This window comes from Chiloscyllium plagiosum, chromosome 7 (assembly GCF_004010195.1).
Source record: "Chiloscyllium plagiosum isolate BGI_BamShark_2017 chromosome 7, ASM401019v2, whole genome shotgun sequence".
Lineage (NCBI taxonomy): Eukaryota > Metazoa > Chordata > Chondrichthyes > Orectolobiformes > Hemiscylliidae > Chiloscyllium > Chiloscyllium plagiosum.
This window is the reverse complement of record NC_057716.1, coordinates 9,136,248-9,158,486: the sequence shown is the minus strand read 5'-3', so window position 1 is coordinate 9,158,486 and position 22,239 is coordinate 9,136,248. Positions and strand designations below refer to the sequence as shown.

Genomic DNA, 22,239 nt, shown 5'->3' with positions numbered 1-22,239 from the left:
ATAGGAAATTTAATTTGAGCTGTTCTCCTAAATAGTTAATTGGTGATTGTTGCCGAGTTGAAATATTGTAAATCATTGAGTGTAGTAAATCATTCTAACATTTCATAATCCTGAATTAGGTCTCCTCCTTCCAGACCTGAAGTTTATAGAAGCATGCCTTCGATGTCTTCGCACAATTTTAACAAGTCCTGTGACACCGGTGGAGGTACTTTATACGGTAAGTACAAAGCCTCAGACATAGGAGTAGGTATAGTTTCCATTTCCGTTTTTACTTGCGTTCTGCTTGGCTCTGTTCATTTCATCAAGTGTATCTCACCATGGAGAGTAAGGCCATCATTGAAGCCTTCAGAGAGCTTCTCTCTTGTTGTCAGTCACTGTTGGCATGACAACAAAATTCATGCCTGCTTCTTAGCTGTATATGGCTTCTGAGGGGAGGCCATTAAGGAGTGAGAAACTGGAGGGAATGGGAGAAGATGCACGCCTTCAGAATCTAATGTTTGGAAGTTTTAGCATATCCAATAATTTCTTTTAACTTTTGTTTTAATATTGTTCTTAGGATGTTACTGTGGTCCCACATCTCATGTCCTTGCTTAGTAGATCTCGATATACACAGGAGTACATCTGTCAGATTTTCTCCCATTGTTGCAAGGTAAGACGCTTTAAATGTAGCTATTTGATAGTAGAGACACAATAAACATTTGCTAGGGTATTGTGGCTTCCTAGGATATTACCAGGTTCTAGATTAGAGTGGTGCTGGAAAAGCATAGCAGTTCAGGCAGCATCCGAGGAGCAGTAAAATTGACGTTTCGTGCAAAAGCCCTTCAGGTACCTGATGTCCTTAACTTCAGGAAACAGAAAAGTCCTTAACAGATCAGAGCTTGGTTTTAAACAAACTAACCATAAATGGTTTATGTTAAAAGCTCTTTTTATCCCTGTATTTTCGTTGGCTTCGTGTGGAGATAAAGTCTGCCATCTAGAAGTTCAGGATGTTAAAATTAAAGTGTCTTATTGTTGCATAAAGTAGCTAATCAGCTATAGGGTTCAAAGGTTAGTTGACCCAAAAAGATGGCATTTAGTTTTTTCAGAGATATGTTGCTACTTTCATATTCCTTTTGAGCTTGGAATGTTATGTGGTAGAAGCTGGATTTAATCCTGGAGTTTGTAACTATATAAAATTCAACAAATAAAGCATTATCAACAAAAGCATGTCATGTTGTAGTCATCCTGTATGAGCCAAGTGAGGTCAATGAGTTGACAGTCATAGGACAGCTCAGTGGTTAGCACTGTTGCCTCACAGCACCAGGGACGTGGATTTGATCCAAGCCTTGGGTGACTGACACTGGAGTTTGCATGTTTCCCCTGGGTCTGTGTGGGTTTCCCCCAGGTGCTCTGGTTTCGTCAAACGGTCCAAAGATGCGCTGGTTAGGTAGATTGGCTATGATAAATTGTCCACAGTGTCTAGGGATGTGGAGGTTACGTGGATTAGCTGTGGTAAATGTGAGGTTACATGCATAGGGTAGGGGGCTGGGTTTGGATGGGATGTTCTTCGGAGGTTGACACAGACTAGATGGGCCAAATGGCCTCTTTCTGTGCTGTAGGGGTTCTATAATTCTTTCTTTAGCCACTATAAATTAACTTATTAAATATCTTTAGGCATTTCAGAAGTGGCGATGGTGGAAGGTGAGAACATGATCAAAAAGACAGTAGATAATGTAAAGTTTGAGGATGATGTTGAAAGTATGCAGAAGTGTTGTACATTGAAGGAGAAGATTTGAGCTGAGGAACCAAATGTTTCTGCTGCCAATTATGCAAAGTAGGGAGAGGGAGGTTATGCATAAAAAGCCAGAAAAACAAAGGCACTTGCTAACACACAGGGCTTAGTTTATATAGTCGAAAAGTGTGGCGCTGGAAAGGCACAGCAGGTCAGGCAGCATCCGAGGAGCAGAAGAATTGATGATTCAGGCATAAGCCGTTCATCAGGAAGGTGGGGTAGGGGTATAGGGGCTAAGAGATAATTAGGAGTGGAGAGTGGGTCTGGGTGTGGGGAAGAGGTAGTTGGGAAGGCGATAGGTAGATGCAGGTGGGGGTGGTGGTGATAGGGTGGAGTGGATAAATGGGAAGGAAGATGGACAGGTAGGAAAGTTCAAGAGAGCGGTGCTGAGTTGGAGGTTTGGATCTGGGATGCGGTGGGGGTGGAAGAAGAGATGAGGACACTGGTGAAATCGATGTTGCTGCTGTGATTGGAGTGTCCCAAGGCAGAAGAGGCGTTCTTCCTCCAGGTATTTAGGTGGCTAGGATTTGGTGGCGGAGGTGACTCGGGACATGCATGTCTTTGGCAGAGTAGGAGAGTTTGTGGGTAATCCAAGATGGAGGATGGGAAAACATTGTCATTGCACACATTGTTACCAACGACATAAGAAGGGAAAAGAATGAGATTCTGAAGGAAGAATATAGAAAGTTAGGCAGGAATTTAAAAAGGAGGTCCTCGTGGGGAATAATATATGGATTACTTCAGTTGCTGCGGGCTAGAGAGGGTAGGAATAGGAGGATAGAGCAGATGAATGCGTGGGTGAAGAGGTGGTATGTGGGAGAAGGATTCACATTTTTGGATCATTGGCATCACTTCTGTGGTAGAAGTGACCTGTACAAGAAAGATGGCTTGCACCTGAATTGGATGGGGTCTAATATACTGGCAGGGAGATTTGCTAGAGCTGCTCTGGAGGATTTAAACTATTAAGGAGGGAGGTGGGACCCAAGGAGATACTGAGGAAAGAGGTCAACGTGAGACTGGTACAGTTGAGAAAAGAAGCGAGTCAAACAGTCAGGGCAGGAAACAGCAAAGCAGAGAACAAGGTAGGAGTGATAAATTAAACTGCACTTATTTCAATGTAAGAGGCCTAACAGGGAAGGCAGATGAACTTGGCATGGTTAGGAACATGGGATTGGGATACCATAGCAATTACAGAAACATGGCTCGGGGATGGACAGGACTGGCAGCTTAATGTTCCAGGACACACATGCCATAGGAAGGACAGAGGCAAGCAAGAGAGGAGGGGGGAGTGGCGTTTTTGATAAGGGATAGCATTTCAGCTATACTGAGGGAGGATATTCCTGGAAATACATTTGGGTGGAAGGTATTTGGGTTGACCTGAGAAATAAGAAAGGGATGATCACCTTATTGGGATTGTATTATAGACCCCCTAATAGTCAGAGGGAATTGAGAAACAAATTTGTAAGGAGATCTCAGCTATCTGTAAGAATAATAGGGTGGTTATGGTAGGGGATATTAACTTTTCAAACATAGACTGGGACTGCCATAGTGTTCAGGGTTTAGATGGAGAGGAATTTAAGTGTGTGCAAGAGAATGTTCTGATTCAGAATGTGGATGTACCTACTAGAGAAGGTGCAAAACTTGACCTAATCTTGGGAAATAAGGCAGGGCAGGTGACTGAGGTGTCAGTGGGAGAGCACTTTGGGGCTAGCGACCATAATTCTATTAAATCTGGTCTATCCTTTAAAACCAACAGTTGAAGTTCTAAATTCAAGGAAGGCTAATTTTGACAGTATTAGGCAAGAACTTTAAAAAGCTGATTGGGGCAGATGTTTGCAGGTAAAGGGATGGTTAGAAAACAGGAAGCCTCCAGAAATGAGATACCAAGAGTGTAGATAGATAGTGTATTCCTGTTGGAGTGAAAGGAAAAGCTGGTAGGTGTAGGGAATGCTGGATGACGAGAGAAAATGAGGGTTTGGTTAAGAGAAATAAGGAAGCAGATGTCAGGTATAGACAGGATAGATCAAGTGAATCGTTAGAGTATAAAGGCAGTTAGAGTATACTTAAGAGGGAAATCAGGAGGGCAAGAAGGAGACATGAGATAGCTTTGGCAAATAGAATTTAGGAGAATCCAAAGGGTTTTTGCAAATACATTGAGGACATAATGGTAACTAGGGAGTAAATAGGGCCCTAAAAAGATCAGCAAGGCAGCCTTTGTGTACAGCTGCAGGAGATGGGAGAGATACAAAGCGAGTATTTTGCAACAGTGTTTACTGTGGAGAAGGACGTGGAGATACAATGTGGGGAAGTACATGATGACATCTTGAAAAATGTCCATTTTACGGAGGAGGAAGCGCTGGATGTCTTGAGATGTGGATAAATCCCCAGGACTTGATTAGGTGTACCCTAGAACTCTGTAGGAAGCTAGGGAAGTGATTGCTGGGCCTCTTGCTGAGATATTTGTATCATCAATAGTCACAGGTGAGGTGCAGGAAGACTAGAGGTTGGCTAACGTGGTACCATTATTTAAGAAAGGTGGTAAGGACCAGCCAGGGAACAGTTGACTGGTAAGCCTGACGTCGGTGGTGGGTAAGTTGTTGGAGGGAATCCTGAGCAACAGGATTTGGAAAGGCAAGGACTGATTAGGGATAGTCAACATGGCTTGATGCATGGGAAATCATGTCTCACAAACTTGGTTGAGGTTTTTTGAAGAAGTAACAGAGGATTAATGTTGGCAGAGCAGTAAACATGATCTATATAAACTTCAATAAAGCGACCTAAGGGGCAACATTTTCAAGTAGAGGGTGGTGCTTGAGTGGAATGATCTGCCAGAGGAAGTGGTGGAGACTAGAACAATTGTGACATTTAAAAGACATCTGGATGGGTATATGAATAGGAAGGGTTTTGGAGGGATATGGACCAGGTGCTGGCAGGTGGGACTAGATTGGATTGGGATATCTCATCGACATGGGCGACTGGACCGAAGAGTCTATTTCTGTGCTATACATCTCTTTGACTCGAAGTTGTCGGCCACAGGGCAGTGGAGTTGTCTGGTCTGTGTGTCCTGGAGATGTTCCCTGAAATGTTCTGCACGTTGGCGTCCTATCTCCCCAGATTAGAGGAGGCCACATAGAGAACAATGGACGCAGTAGATGAGGTCATAGAGTCATTGAGATGTACAACATGGAAACAGACCTTTCGGACCAACCTGTCCATACCAACCAGATATCCCCACCCAATCTAGTTCCACCTGCCAGCACCCGGCCCATATCCCTCCAAACCCTTCCTATTCCTATCCAAATGCCTTTTAAATGTTACAATTGTACCAGCCTCCACCACATCCTCTGGCAGCTCATTCCATACGCGTACCACCCTCTGTGTGAAAAAGCTGCCCCTTAGGTCTCTTTTATATCTTTCCCCTCTCACCCTAAACCTATGCCCTCTAGTTCTGGACTCCCCGACCTCTATTTATCCTATCCATGCCCCTCATAATTTTGTAAACCTCTATAAGGTCACCCCTCAGCCTCCGACACTCCAGGGAAAACAGCCCCAGTCTGTTCAGTCTCTCCCTATAGCTCAAATCCTCCAATCCTGGCAACATCCTTGTAAATCTTTTCTGAACCTTTTCAAGTTTCACAACATCTTTCCGTTAGGAAGGAGACCAGAATTGCACGCAATATTCCAACAGTGGCCTAACCAATGTCCTGTACAGGAAAATCTCTGATAGATGTGCAAGGACCATTTCAAGTGTGGACTTAACGAGGGAGTTGCGGAGGGAATGGCCTCTGTGGAATACTGATGGGGTGGGGACGGAAATATATCTCCGGTGGTGGGGTCTGACTGTAGGTGGCAGTAATGGCAGAGGATGATGGGCTGTATCCGGAGATGATTGGGGTGGAAGATGAGGACGGGGAAGGGGGTGAGGAGGTGGTGGTGTTCTATCCTTATTGCAGTTGGAGGGGTGGAGTTCAAGGGCAGAGGTGCAGAAACTGGAGGAGTTGCACTGGAGGGCATTGTTGACCATGTGGAAGGGAAATTGTGGCCCTTCAAATAGGAGGCCATCTGTGATGTTCTGGAGTGCAATTGCTTTTCCTGGGAGCAGATATAGCAGAGGAAGTGGGAGTAAGGGATGGCATTTTGACAGGAGTGGGGCTGGGAGGAGGTGTAGTCCAGGTAGCTGCGGGATTTGTTGGGTTTGAAGTAGATGTGTGTTGAGTCTTAGTTTATATAGCCTGAAGATCACTGGCTGTCTTTGTAAATTATGACAAGAATTTGGAAATAAATATGTTAAGACTTAACAAATGGAGGAAGGCGTGTTAGGCTAAGAGAGTTGAAATTTATGTAGGATGGTGCTTGGCTGGCTACGATAGAGAATATAACACAAGTTGAAACACAAACAGAAATAACTGGAGAAACGCAGCAAGTCTGGCAGCAGCTGTGGAGAGAAAGTAGAGTCAATGCTTTGGGTCCAGTGGCTGATATGTTTTTCAATCTGTCTTCTCCCTCAATCTTTGATTTCCCCTTACGAATCAAGAGCCTTATCTATCTCTGTCACAATGATTTGGTCTCCACAGTATTCACCAACAATGAGGTCCACAGATTAAAGAAATTCTTCCTTGTCTCAGTTCTAAAGGGTTGTTCCTTGAATCTGAGGCTGTGCCCTTCTACTGAGTCTCTCCTACAAGTGGAAACACCTCCAAGTCCATCCGATTCAGTTCTCATTATTCTTCAGTGAGATCGCCCACCCCACAACCACCACCACATCCTTCTGAAATGCAGTGGGAGAGAAAATTGGGAGTTAAAAAGAAAAGAAATGTGGTGATTAATAATTGGCAAATATAACACTGAACTAAGTGATTTTATTTACAATATACTTTCCTGTTTGTGCTTAATTGTGTTTAAGTGCATTTATTTTCTACCAAATTGGCTCAGTTAATGGCACTTTTGAGTCCAATTTATACTTTCCTACTGGAGGATATTGAACATTTAATTTTCTCATTTGAAAGTTATACAAGAATATCACTGGCTTTCTCTTAACACTCTGCTTTTGTTATTTTCATGCTTTTAGTGATTAAATCTGTAACTACAATGTTTGAACGTTGAATAGCTTGACTCAGCTGTAATTTTCATGGAGGAGAGAATGAACTGGTGTCTCTCTTCCCATTTTCCCAATCATTGATCAAAAAAATTCAATCTTAGTGAGACATATTTTTCACTTCTTAAGTAGCTTTGTCTTTTCATTAGCCTTATTTTTGCTGAGTACATCAATCTTTATGAAGTACTTTGAGAAGTTGCTGAGTGTGAGAAGTTGCTATTCAAATGTGACATTTCTCACCTTTTTCCTGACCAGGGCCCTTTTTGGTGGTGTCATCACTTTTTTAGCAATATAGCTCAGCCATTTCAACAGTTTATTGTAGACAGAATGTAGGGGCAACAATCTTCAGTAATACTTGAAATAAAATTGTAATGTTTTGTCTGTTTGTTTTCAAAATAGTGCAGTTTTTAAGTCAATCATTTTCCTTTCTGCATGGATTGAATTTTGCCTTTTGATCCATACTTAAGATGAACTGACCCTGTCTTTGGAGTATTAGCCAAATAATTATCGTTAATATAAGAATGTCTTAAATATGAGGGTGTTTGTTTCCCTAAACGTTTTCCTTCCTCACTTTAAACTTGCTGCCCTTTTGTCAGTGAAGTTGCACAGAAATATTAAAATGCTTTTTGTTTTGTTAGACTCCAGAACACCAGACTGTGTTGTTCACCCATGGTGCAGTTCAGAACATTGCTCACCTGCTGACTTCACCTTCATACAAAGTAAGTTTTGAAAGTTATGTGGAGTAGAAATATATTGAGGCCTCACTAAAGAAATTTTAAAATGTTTCCAAGACCCTTAAAGTAAAAAATATATAGTGCATCCTGTTTTTACTGGAAATGCTCAATTTAAGTTCTGAACAAAAATGAAGAACTATTTTCTTTATGAAAATAAACTTTATTTAGTTTGAATTATTACCCCTTTATGATCCAAGTCCTTTTTATGTATTCTTGTCTAGTGTGCTATGTTAGGTACCAGCTTAGAAAACTGTCAAGTTGTTTTGAGATGTTGCTGGAGAACCATTCATAATCTTTCCAATATGTCATTGAAGAACTGAAGTTCTTTGTGCAGGAAAATCACTCACATTCGTAGGAGTTGTTGGTGTTTTCCTAAGCTGATCACTGTATTACTTGTCAGTACCAACCATTGCCCACTTCTTTCAGTTGATGTTGAATGAGCATCTCCATCTGGCCCCCTTATTATATTTGGGGGAAAAAAAGCCAATGTCGGAGCACAGAGGTTTCAGGAAATGATTATAAGGATTGAAGACGCCACAGCTTTAAGAAAAGGCATGGCTGTAAGAGGAATTTAACCACAAGACTAAGAATTTTAAATCTGGGGGCATTCAAGGGTTTCTGCCAGAAAGGGGATGTGATCTGTGACGGATACTTATCGTGTTGGAGATGAGAAGCATCTCTGAAGTTTACTGGAGCAAGGGTTCAGAATGAGACCAACCACGAGGATGTCAGAATAATCCTGTATGGAGTTCTTAAAGTTGTGAAAAAAGAGTTTACTTAGCAAATGAACTAAACTAACAGTGGAGCTGGAAATCAATCAACCCCTCTGATGTAAAGAATATTAGGGTCTGAAACTCAGCTTGAAGTCAAACAAGATGATGATGAAACTGCAATTCGTATAATCTAACCTTAGTAAGGCGAAGGAGAGAGATGGATTTGATGACCACCAAGCTTCTCAATGATCAAATAGGTGAACTTGACTTCTGTAAGACTGGTTGTAACCACTAGGGGTGGTTATAGTTGTTGCAAATGCAGAGCTAGATGATGTTGATGTATGAGTGGAAACCGATTTTCAAAGATTTTTCAAGCTGTATCTTAAATTGACTTATAAACAAATATATTCATAATTAGAATATTTATTTAACTTTTACATCTCAATAGGTTCAGATGCAAGCGTTAAAATGCTTTTCAGTCTTGGCTTATGAGAACCCCCAAGTTTCTATGACTCTTGTAAATGGTGAGTACTGTATTTTGTAGAATTTCTTTGTCCACTTGTTATCATTTCAAGAAGCATAGAACATCATGTTTCAAATAACTGCTGTCTAGTATGAAGTCCAGTGCATGGGTGGAACCATAATATGTGTGTGTGTTCGCACCCACAGCCACTATTAATAAAATATTCTTTGTGGACACCATTTAGAATCATTGTGATAGATTGAATCTAACTACTAAGTCTCTAAAATAGATGTAGTATAAGAATTTTTTGGATCTAATTTTACAGAAGTAATTTAACAATCCATTTAGTGTGCTTTCCCATTACATGGATGTTCAATGTCTGAAATCATGTTTGGTTTTGTGATCAGAGACATTCTGTGGTCTTCTAGGCCAGAGATTGAATTAACACTGCTCATCTATGTTTTGTAGGACTCCAAAGCCACAGGGATGGTTTTCATATTAGTATTTTATGATTGTTTATTTTATTAATTTTACATTTGTTTTCATATAATGAATCCACCATTTGCTATTTTGTTCAGTGCAATACAAGTTCATTCTTTTAAAAGCTACTGTTAAGTCAGTACAAACATTCACTTTCAAACATTTTGGTTATAAAATGTTTAATGCGTATTTTTCTGTTTTAGTGTTGGTAGATGGTGAGTTATTGCCCCAAGTATTTGTGAAGATGATGCAGAGGGATAAACCTATTGAAATGCAACTGACATCTGCAAAATGGTACCTATTAAATTGTTTTTGCTTTTGGTAATATATTAAATATATGTGTCTTGCCATTTAAATTAAATCTATGGATAAACTGTTTCCGTGGCTTTGGATCACAGCTGTTCAAAATATTGTGACTTGTAGTATCATTTGGGATATTTACTTTGTTCTTAACATGTTAATTAGGTTTGTTGTCTACCTTGTATAACTAGCAAACATAAAGTCTGAACATTCCATTTGTTTCTGTAACTTATGTTCTCATTTTATCATTTTACAGTTTGACTTATATGTGCAGGGCTGGTGCAATCCGGACAGATGATAACAGTATAGTTTTAAAGGTTGGTATGAGGTTTCAATAGTATATTCAACTTGTTTGGAGAGTAACCTTTTTGTTTTGTGCCTTTGTGTCCTCCGCTGTTTTAGTGATGGTCATAATACGATTTCTGGCAGCTTTTACAGCATTGCAAGTCCGACATAAGAGTTTTATAAAAGACAAAAATGATCGAATTTGGTGATCAAAACACTCTAAGCCCCTCATGTTTCTGCTATCAAGTATTTTGTTTTGGAGTCTGTACTATAATTGGGATATCATACAAGGGCCGTGGGAAAAAAAGGAAAATTCAAAAGGAAACTGGCACAAAAATACTTTCAGAGGCTGTATCAATGATACCTTTTGCAAAGAAGATCTTAAAGGATGAAGTGAAGGTCAGACACAGATTTGAGAGCATTCCAACTTGTTTAGCTGGCTGACAATCTGTCTGTATTTGAAATTTGAGATGGAACATGCAGTAGTCTACGTTAATGGGAAGAGTGAGCTCGGGGAGCAGGATGATGATGTACTAATGAAGGTTACAGAGGAAGGGCAACACAAAGAGAATATTTAAGCGTGGGCAAATGAATTTTGCATTTGAGGCATAGAAAAATGGTGGCCAATATAATTCAGTAAAGATAGGACTATCCATTAAGTAGCACTTACGCCTGAGATATGATAGCGTAGATGTATTGTCACTGGACTAGGAATCCAGAAACCCAGTTTATTTTCTGGGGGTATAGGTTTGGGTTCCACCATAGAAGCTGGTAAAATTTGAATGCAGTAAATCTAATGATAGACAATGGTTTCATCGCTATCTGGTTCACTGATGTCCTTTCAGGAAGAAAAATCTACCATCCTTACCTGGTCTAACTGACACTCCAGATGCACAACAATGCAGTTGGCTCTCTGAAATAACCTGTCCCCTGAAGTGGCTGAGCAAACCACTTGGTTGTACAAAACTGCAAGAAAATCTTCAAAAATGAATGAAACCAAACAAACCACCTGTCACCAAATAAGGCACTAAAAATAGCAATGGTAATCTCAACCCTCTTGACGCTGCAAAGTTCTCCTCACTAACCTCTGGAGGCATATGCCAAAATTGGGTTGACAAGTAAATCAACAGTCCGATATAGTCATGCTTATTGAATCACACCTTACACACAATGTCCCAGATAGTACCCTCACATGCTTGGGTATGTCCTGTCCCATTGAGAGGATGTTGCCCCAACGACTCCTTGACATTGATTCCACACCCTCATGACATCAGATTAAACATAGGCAAGGAAACCTCCTGCAATTTACCACATACATGTCCCAAACTTGCTGATTGATCTGTGCTGAACTCCACTTCGATGAAGCACTGAGGGTAGCAAGTGTGTAGAACACTGGGTGGGGGCGCTTCAATGTCTACTATAAAGACTGGCTTGGCAACCAGTGAAGCTAGGGAGAGGCAATGGCCTGGTGGTATTGTCACAGGACCTATCCAGAGATCCAGGTTTGAATCCCGCCACGGCAGATGTTTGAATTCCGTAAAATCTGAGTAAGAGTCTAATGATGCCCTTGAATCCATTGTCAATTGTTGGAAAAACACATCTGGTTCACTCATGTCCTTGAGGAAAGGAAATCGGTCACCCTTACCTGCAACAGCTTGCATGTGACTCCAGACCCACAGCAATGTGATTGATTCTTAACTACCCTCTGGGCAATTAGGGATGGCAATAAATGCTGGCCTGGCTAGCGACGTCTTCACCCCGTGAATGAATTAAAAAAAGACACCGCTACCAACTGAGCTGACTGAACTGTAAAGGGCACAGCTAGATTCACATTTGAGAATGTCCTCCATTGTGCTGAATGGAATTGACTTTGAATTGATACAGCAACTTAAGACTACATCGATTAGGTGTTGTGGACCACAAGCAGCAGCAGCAGAATTGTACTTCAACATAATTTACAAACTCATGGCTATGCATATCGCTCATTCTACCATTTCCATCACCAGGGGATCAGCTCTGGTTTAATGAAAGTCAGCATGCCAGGAGCATCACCAAGCATACCAAAAAATGAGGTACCAACCCAGTGAAGATATAAAACAGGGTTATTTGTGTGATAAATGGTGTAGGGAATGCTAAATAATTCCACAACTAAATTCTGCAATTGTGCCATACCCGGTCATGAACAAGCACTTGTAGCAATCTTCAGCCAGAAGTGCCGAATAGATGATCCATCTTGGCCTCCTGCAGATGACCCCACCATCTCAGATGGTATCTTCAGCCAATTTGATTTACTCCACTTGATATCAAAAAATAGCTGGAGGCACTGGATGCTGCAAAGGTTATGAGCTCTCATAACTAAGCGGCAATAGTACTGAAAATGTGTACACCAGAACCTGCTGTGCTCTTGCTAACTTGTTCCAGTACAGCTCTAACACTGGCATTTACTGGACAATGTTGAAAATATCTCTGTTATGACCTGTACACAATAAGTAGGATAAATCCAACAAGACCTATTCTAACTATGGGTCCACTCTGACTAATAAAATAATGGAAGGTGTCACCAACAGTGCTATCAAGCAGCATTTGCCTTGATTAACAGGTGGTGAAGAAGAAAAATGATGTGTTAGTCTTTATAGTGAGGATTCGAGTACAGGATCGGGGATGTCTTGCTGCAGTTGTACAGGGGCTTGGAGAGACCCCACCTGGAGCATTGTGTGCAATTCTGTTGTCTGTATCTGAGGAAGGATGTTCTAGCTATGAAGGGTATCTCTGCAGGACCTCCTCAGATAGTAGTCTAGGCCCAATCATCTTCAGCAGCTTCATCAATTACCTTACCTCCATCGTAAGGTCAGAAGTGAGGATGTTTGCTGATGGATTGTACAATGTCTAGATTATTCATAACTCCTCAGATATGAAAGCAGTCCATGCCCAAATGCAGCAAGACATGGACAGTATCCAGATTTGGGCTGACGAGTGGAAAATTATGTCTGAGTCAAAGAATTACCAGGAAATAAACCTCTCCAAGTGGCAGATGGAGTTTAATTCAGATAAATGCAAGGTGCTACATTTTGGGAAAGCAAATCTTAGCAGGACTTATACACTTAATGGGAAGGTCCTAGGGAGTGTTGCTGAACAAAGAGACCTTGGAGTGCAGATTCACAGCTCCTTGAAAGGGGAGTCGCAGGTAGATAAGATAGTGAAGAAGGCATTTGGTATGCTTTCCTTTATCGGTCAGTGTATTGAGTACAGGGGTTAGGAGGACATATTGTGACTGTACAGGACATTGGTTAGGCCACTGTTGGAATATTGCGTACAATTCTAGTCTCCTTATCAGAAAGATAGAACATAGAACATAGAACATAGAAGAATACAGCGCAGTACAGGCCCTTGGGCCCTCGACAAGGATGTTGTCAGGGTTGGAGGATCTGAGCTACAGAGAGAGGCTGAACAGGCTGGGGCTGTTTTCCCTGGAGCGTCGGAAACTGAGGGGTGATCTTAGAGGTTTACAAAATTGAGGGGCATGGATAGGGTAAATAGCCAAAATCTTTTCCCTTGGGTTGGGAAGTCCAGAACTAGAGGGCATAGGTTTAGGCTGAGAGGGGAAAGATATAAAAGAGACCTAAGGGGCAACCTTTTCACGCAGAGGGTGGTATGTGTATGGAATGAGCTATCAAAGGAAGTGGTGGAGGCTGGTACAATGGCAACATTTAAGAGGCATTTGGATGGGTATATGAATAGGAAGGGTTTAGAGGGATATGGACCGTGTGTTGGCAGGTGGGACTAGATTGGGTTGGGATATCTGGTCGGCGTGGACGGATTGGACTAAAGAGTCTGTTTCTATGCTGTATATCTCCGACTCTATGCCTCTATCACTTCCTGGGCATTTAATGGGATTATCATAGCTGAATCCAGCAATATCAACATCCTGGTGTTACCATGAATGAAACTCCGAATTGGAGTAGCTGTATAAACATTGTGCCAGCAAGAGCAGGTCAGGGCTCAGATTCCTGCAGGGAATAATTGCTTTCCTGACTTCCCAAAGCCTATCCACCATCTATCAGGCACAAATATGATGGAATGCTTCCCCTTTGCCTGATGACTGCAGCTCCGACAACACTCTAACCTTGATGCCTGCTTCATTTGTTTTCAACGTGGTGCCGTTCATTACCTCAACCACTGATACTCAGTAGCAGTAATTTGTACAAAGTGCTCTGCAAACATGCATCAAGGTTATTCAGACCATAATCATCGAGAAAGTCAAGGGCAGCAGGTACATGGGAACACACCTGCCAAGCTCCTCCTCATCCTGACTTTGAAATATATTGCTGTTCCTTGAGTGCTACTAAGTTTAAAATCCTGAACTTCCCTCTCTAATGGCGTTGTGGGTCTACCTACATCAAATGGACTGCATCAGTTTGAGTTAGGGCTGGGCAATAATTGTTGACACAGCCAGTGTAGCTGTCTTCCTGTGAATGAAAATGAAACTTGCAGGATATAATATACTAACACGATTTTTGAAGAGCTGTAGTTTGTGGACAATATTTAAGTAGTAATGTTTAGGAAATAGATTTGCATGAGGGTTTCAGCAACATGCACCCACAGGTGATGGTAAATGTTCTTGAGTATAAGTTTACTTTATGAATATCTTCTATCGTTTAGTAACCAAAGAAGTAAAGCTTAAAGGCAAAAAGTAATGCACACTCTGCTTTTTAACCTTTCAACTTAGAGTCATGGAGTCATGGAGATGTATAGCATGGAAAAAGACCAAATATTCCAACCTAATCTCGTCCCATTTGCCAGCACTTGGCCCATATCCCTCTAAACCCTTCCTATTCATATACCCATCAAAATGCCTTTTAAATGTTGCAATTGTACCAGTCTCCACCAATTCCTCTGGCTGCTCATTCCATACACACATCCTCTTCTGCGTGAAAAATTTGCCCCTTGGGTCCCTTTTATATTTTTTCCCACTCACCCTAAACTTATGCCCTCTCGTTCTGGACTTCCCCACCCCAGGGAAAAGACATGCCCCTCATGATTTTATAAACCTCTATAAGGTCGCCCCTCAGTCTCCGCTCCACGGAAAACAGCCCCAGCCTATTCAGCCTCTCCCTATAGCTCAAATCCTGGCAACATCCTTGGAAAGCTTTTCTGAACCCTTTCAAGTTTTCCAACATCCTTCCGATAGGAAGGAGACCAGAATTGCATGCAGTATTCCAAAAGTGGTCGAACCAACGTCCTGTACAGTCGCAACCTGACCTCCCAAATCCTATACTCAATGCACTAGCCAAGAAGGGAACATACACCAAACGCTGCCTTCACTATCCTATCTACCTGCCACTCTACTTTCAAGGAGCTATGAACCTGCATTCCAAGGTCTTTGTTCAATAACACTCCCTAGGACCTTACCATTAAGTGTATAAGTCCTGCTAAGATTTGCTTTTCCAAAATGCAGCACCTCGCATTTATCTAAATTAAACTCTATTTGCCACTCTTCAACTCATTAGCCCATCTGATCAAGATCCCGTTTGTAATCTGAGGTAGCCTTCTTTGCTGGCCACTACACCTCCAATTTTGGTGTCATCTGCAAACTTACTAACTATACCTCCGATGTTCCGATCAAACTATTTATATAAATGACAAAAATTAGTGGACCCAGCACCAATTCTTGTGGCACTCCACTGATCACAGGCCTCCAGTTTGAAAAACAACCGTCCACGACCACCCTCTGTCTTCTACCTTTGAGCCAGTTCTGTATCAAAGTGGCTAGTTCTCCCTGTATTCCATGAGATCTAACCTTGCTAATCAGTCTCCCATGGGGAATCTTGTTGAATGCCTTACTAAAGTCCATATAGATCACGTCCGCTGCTCTGCCCTCATCAATGCTCTTTCTTTCTTTTTCAAAAAACTCAGTCAAGTTTGTAGGACATTATTTCCCACGCTCAAAGCCATGTTGACTATCCCTAATCAGTCCTTGCCTTTCCAAATACGTGTAAATCCTGTCCCTCAGGATTCTCTCCAACAACCTACCCACCATGGATGTCAGGCTCACTGGTCTATAGTTGACTGGTTTGTCCTTACCCTTTTTAAAATAATGGTACCACGTTAGCCAACCTCCAGTCTTCTGGCACCTCATCTGTGTGACTATTGATACTTCAATTTGGGAATAGTTATTGAAATTACAGGCTGCTTGGAGTTGCTATTGCCCCTTTTTACTTATCAGTTAGGAATTCAATTGACCATTCCTGGATGCCCAGTTGGCTTAATGAATCTAGGGTCTAATGTCTTGCACAACAGTCCCATTTGAGGTCTATGCCTCACGCAGTCCTGTTGATTTCTATGTATTCTGATGTACATATTGCAATTATAATGTGGGTGCACACACTCCAAAAGGCTGGAAGGTGATGGCAGTATCGGGCTTTAAATGAAATGTCTCTGTTCTATCGTGGGAGATTCTCTGACTTGTATGGTACACCAAGAGAAGATTGATTGGAGGGTTAGTTTTGTGAACTTTCTATTGTTGAGCAATAATGTATGGGTTTTTACTCCCGGGTGCATGTTTTTGCCTGCTTCTGCTTCCTCATTGCTGACAGAATTGTCATTTCATGCATTTTAAGTCAGATGGCTAAGGAAATTACCTCAGGGCTGCATTCATCCATTTCATAGGAAGAATTTGAGGCGAAAACACTAGTTAGTTTGACATCATGTAGCATGGTGAATATTTCAGAAATAGGACAACTTTAGTTGTTTATATAAAGCTGAGGAATGTGGACATTGGGCTTTTTTATTGTACTTGTATTTTTACAGCCTTAGAATGTTACATGTTAGAAACGGTAATTTTCATCAGTTAAATTTATTTCTATCTTCCTCCGCACAAGACAGCTCTTCCTCCGTGTCGCCAGACCATAGCAACACGACAGCTGGAGGAAGAGCGCCTCATCTTCTACCTAGGAACCCTCCAACCACAAGGGATGAACTCAGATTTCTCCAGTTTCCTTATTTCCCCATCCCCCACCTTGTCTCAGTCCCAACCCTTGAACTCAGCACCACCTTCCTAACCTGCAATCTTCTTCCTGACCTCTCCGGCCTATCACCCTCACCTTAACCTCCTTCCACCTATCGCATTTCCAACGCCTCTCCCCCAAGTCCCTACCTTCTATCTTAGCCTGCTTGGCACACTTTCCTCATTCCTGAAGAAGGGCTCATGTCAGAAACGTCGATTCTCCTGCCTCTTGGATGCTGCCTGACCTGCGCTTTTCCAGCAACACATTTTCAGCTCTGATCTCCAGCATCTGCAGTCCTCACTTTCTCCTAGAAGACAGCATGGCTGCCAGCTGTTGAAGGCCTTACTGGAAGTTTGGTTATTTGATATAGTAACCACAATATGATGTTTGAAAATGTGTCCCTAGACTCTGATTTGGTCCTAATAGCTGTGTAAAGCTGAATACTCTGGACTGGGAACTTCAGTCACAGCTGTTCGATTCTAGAACTTCATGTGTTAGAATCCTCAGCCATGCACCAGATGAGTTGCGAGACTGCTCAAATGGCAGTAGACTTTGTGTTTGGGGCACTTCTCAAGAGATATATCATCCTAAATTTGGCGCAGCAGCAACATTTTAAAGCTACTTCTTGAGAAATGTTGGAAATTATATTCCATTACATGAAGTCACTTGGCATCAGTGCTCGTGTTCTTTCCTGTAACCTATCCCCTTCAGATATTTTAATATTTCTTTTATGTGTTTGCTCCATCGTTTTTAAAAGGATGATCTGTCTCTACCTAAGCATTTCAGAATCTGACCGCTAGGATTAGTTAGGAACTGTTCTATCATAGCTTGTCACTAAGAAGATGCTGGAAGGATGACTAAATGAAATTTGATTCTTTCTCAGCCAGCAATGTCTCTAAGCCTCCATATTTGTTGATATGGTTGAGGGTAAGCAAGAAATTGAAAGGCCTCCTCTTTCCCCTGAATTAGATACTTGAGGGGTTTTTGGTTGGAATTCTATGCAGGTTGTTTAGTGATTGAAGCCTGAATCTATACAAATAGCTATTCTGGTGGGATGGATGTTGTCAAAGGTAGAAGACAGAGGGTGGTGGTGGAGGGTTGTTTTTCCAGACTGGAGGCCTGTGACCAGTGGAGTGCCACAAGGATTGGTGCTGGGCCCTCTATTTTTTGTCATTTACCTAAATGATTTGGATGCAAGCATAAGAGGTACAGTTAGTAAGTTTCCAGATGACACCAAAATTGGAGGTGTAGTGGACAGTGAAGAGGGTTACCTCCGATTACAACAGGATATGGGCCAATGGGCTGAGAAGTGGCAGATGGAGTTTAATTCCGATAAATGCGAGGTTCTGCATTTTGGGAAAGCAAATCTTAGCAGGACCTATACACTTAATGGTAAGGTCCTAGGGAGTGTTGCTGAACAAAGAGACCCTGGAGTGCAGGTTCATAGCTCCTTGAAAGTGGAGTCACAGGTAGATAGGATAGTGAAGAAAGCGTTTGATATGCTTTCCTTTATTGGTCAGAGTATTGAGTGGAGGAGTTGGGAGGTCATGTTGCGGCTGTACAGGACGTTGGTTAGGCCATTGTTGGAATATTGCGTGCAATTCTAGTCTCCTTCCTATCAGAAAGATATTGTGTAACTTGAAAGGGTTCAGAAAAGATCTACAAGGATGTTGCTAGGGTTGGAGGTTCTGAGCTACAGGGAGAGGCTGAACAGGCTGGGGCTGTTTTCCCTGGAGCGTTGGAGGCTGAGGGGTGACCTTATAGAGGTTTACAAAATTATGCGGGGCATGGATAGGATAAATAGACAAAGTCTTTTCACTGGGGTGGGGGAGTCCAGAACTAGAGGGCATAGGTTTAGGGTGAGAGGGGAAAGATATAAAAGAGACTTCTGGCAACTTTTTCACGCAGAGGGTGGTATGTGTATGGAATGAGCTGCCAGTTCACGCAGAGGGTGGTATGTGTATGGAATGAGCTGCCAGAGGATGTAGTGGAGGCTGGTACAATGGCAACATTTAAGAGGCATTTGGATGGGTATATGAATAGGAAGGGTTTGGAGGGATATGGGCCGGGTGTTGGCGGTTGGGATATCTGGTCGGCATGGACGGGTTGGACCGAAGGGTCTGTTTCCATGCTGTACATCTCTATGACTCTATATCATGCAGAAAGTTCTCTACGATTGTATGAGAATGGCTATGGGTTGAGATTCCTGAGTGGATGAGTTAAATAATTTTTATTTGGCATTTAGACCTCACACAGATTTTGTGTTTGATTGTGAACATTAACTTAGAATTTCAGCTCAGCTCATTATTGATTGCACTTGCTTGAACAGGTTAATGTTGACAACTGAGATTCTTGGAGTCTAATGCCATCTGGGCCCTCCATGCATGTGCAAATGGTTCACAGCAGTCATCTTTAATGGTGCCATGGGTTGGGAAGACATGCAAAAAAAAAGTTGCTTTTCAGTCTTATCAGACACCAGGCTGAAATTTACAGGAAAGCTAATGGCATGTTCTGGGCACATACTGATTGTTTTGTGATATTTGCTTTACAAAACCAACATCACTCCTTTTGTGTTTTAAGCACCCACAGGATTCACTGCTGTTAACCTCCTGCTGGAACATGAAGCACCTTTGACAAGAATGTGATAATTGCTTATCCAATGTGAATCAGCCCTGCTGGTCCAGCAGGGGAACATTCATTGAAATGTTAAATCTTATTACTGCATGTAGTTGGTGTTTGTTTTAAAAATGCCCAGTGATCCAGAATTTTTGTTTTCTTGTTTGATCCTTTGACTTTTTTCCAAATTTATCTTTTCTGATCTTAACTTATCTTTCTGTCCCAGATTTTGATTCCAATTCTGATCTTGATTCCTCTGATGTGCCTCTTTCTTTCACAATTGTTAAATCCCTTTGGTTATTGAGATAGATGATAAGTCATATTGAACATACATACCCCACATGTTCAAGAAAGCAGATTACCGCCCTCTTGTCAAGGATAATTAGAATGGTTGGTAAACCTGTCTAGCCAGCGATGCTCACATAAAAGAATGATGAAAAACTGGAGTCTCAGATACTCCTTTGCCTCGCCATACTTGAAGCAGGTTGCAATTTCAAATAATTTCTGAGTTAAGAATGCTGAAAGGAGTAGAGTTCATTGAGCACAGTGAGAGATGTTTTGCTCCGGCAAGATCTCATCCAGTCTGAATCATAAGATCAAGTTGTCCATTGAAACTAACTTGATTTTCTTTGTTGTGGTGCCACTTCCCACCCAACTATACATGTGTAGAGTTAGTTACTTTACACAATGTTAGGTGGATCCAACTGGTAACAGAATAGAGTTTTAAGGTGACCAGTTTTTAAGAGTGTGGGTTTGTTGAATCAAACAACACAGTTGAGTAATAATAAGATGGCAGTACACTAAAAGTTCTTTAATCTTGAAAAATTCTCAGTTGATGTTCATGTGGATCTCCTCACCAAATATAGGAAATGTAGCCTGTTTTGTGTTTTGAAAGTACCTTGATTAATCACAACAAATTCCTTCTGTCTAGACACTCCCATGCTTGGTTAGAATGTGCAGTAAAGAGAGGCTTCTGGAGGAGAGGGTGGAAGGTGCTGAAACCTTAGCATACTTGATAGAACCGGATGTAGAGTTGCAGAGAATTGCCAGCATCACAGATCATCTTATTGCAATGCTTGCTGATTACTTCAAGTATCCAAGTTCAGTCAGTGCAATCACAGATATTAAAAGGGTAAGTTTTCTAACTTGTAATTCTGTAAGCGCTTTATTTTAAGGAATTATAATGCCAATTATAAAGTGTATAAAGTTTATTATAAATATGTAGATGACTAGTTTTCAATATTTGTCATAATAGGATGATTCATTATAAAAGACATCTCTATTCAAGGTTTTAATTTAAATAATTATACACTAGTAGTTTTCCTATCTCCTAACATTTCACTTTTCAGTTCTTATTGCATTGCTTAAGCTGACACTGGTCAGCCAGAGGGCAGCAACCTGTGAATTTTTTGTTCCACTGCTGTCTTCAAGGCAGCTCCACATCACTGAGAGATAGGATGGAGGTATTTTCCCTACTATCTCCAGAAGATGGGGCCATTCACTTGAATCAAGCCCTAGTTCACTATTTCTGATAAACCTTCAGTAAATCTTCAGTAAAAACAGCTGTTTGAATTATTGTAACTTGTAGTGATAAAGCAGAGACTGTATTGCTACATGACAAAGCTGGCATTTATTTGTTACAATTAGTGAATTGTTTGTTCTGTACAATGTCAACAAAAAAGATCTAATTTTACCTGTCATGCTTTGTTTATTGTAGCCATACAATTTCAGAATTTAAATTGGCAGTTGTTTCTTCCTGCAACAATGTCCTCTTCACATAATTCAAATGGATAACAGTTGAAGAATTATCTGGTGTTAACAATTTGCATGAATAATAATTTATATTAAATCAATTTAAATGCTATTTTTATTAATTATTAATTAATTGATTGTAATATTTACAAAGTTGCAGGAATACTTCATTTTTTTCTTTCCTAATATTCTTCAGCTCGACCATGACCTCAAGCATGCTCATGAACTTCGCCAAGCTGCGTTCAAGCTGTATGCCTCTCTTGGAGCGAATGATGAAGACATCCGGAAGAAGGTGAGTCTGGGAGAGGGGCGTCCCCCGGTCCTGGCAACCAACAGGCAGGGAGTGACGTCAACCTGAGAACAAGGTGAAGAGAATTAACAGTGACTTTACGAAAGAGCATAATCAGATCTGAAGAATGAATGGGATTGAGACTCATTTGTCTAGAGAAATGAGTTGTGACGTGTTCATGTTGGATTGAGAAGTACTGGTGTTCCCTGTGTTGAACCTGCACTGGATCCTTAAGTTACATTCTTTGCATGAGTTCGTAACAATAGTAACAAAATAAGCACTGTGAAGTGTAGTGTATAGTACTGACTCTCATAATACAGTAGTACTGTAATTCCAGTTATATAAATGCTTGCCTACCTACTTGCTGCAAACCGGAAGTACTCAGCTTCTGTTTCTGTATCACTTTTAATTTGTGGCCTGCTGATGTGTTCATTGTGTTGCTGATGTGCAAGTTTAATTGTAAATAAAGCTTTGTGCAATGACATTGCTGGTAGCTTGTTTTCTGAATCTACAGTTAAGCAAAACACTGTTTTTAGGTAACTTGAATTACTGCATCTAAAATATAGTTGAAATTCTAATCAGCACACAGCGTTAAGATAAGCCACCAAAATGGCATTTTGCCTTTAGTTTATATTAAATAAAAGAGGACTGTGTTGTGCATGCAGTGTATCCATCTAAATAGAGAGCCACCAATACTGGAAAATGTGTACACTTCGATATTGGTCTGGCAATATGAC

General features: G+C 41.3%; 1 protein-coding gene across 1 annotated transcript in view; it reads left to right on the top strand.

Annotated features, from left to right (window-relative positions):
• Nucleotides 1-22,239, top strand: part of armc8 (armadillo repeat containing 8) — a 91,236-nt gene that overhangs the window by 16,300 nt on the left and 52,697 nt on the right. Inside the window, exons 5-12 of the mRNA XM_043692969.1 lie at nt 120-217; nt 557-649; nt 7,505-7,585; nt 8,762-8,837; nt 9,460-9,550; nt 9,813-9,873; nt 20,393-20,593; nt 21,410-21,505. Of these exons, the coding sequence (XP_043548904.1) occupies nt 120-217; nt 557-649; nt 7,505-7,585; nt 8,762-8,837; nt 9,460-9,550; nt 9,813-9,873; nt 20,393-20,593; nt 21,410-21,505 (797 nt within the window). The remainder of the gene's footprint in view (nt 1-119; nt 218-556; nt 650-7,504; nt 7,586-8,761; nt 8,838-9,459; nt 9,551-9,812; nt 9,874-20,392; nt 20,594-21,409; nt 21,506-22,239) is intronic.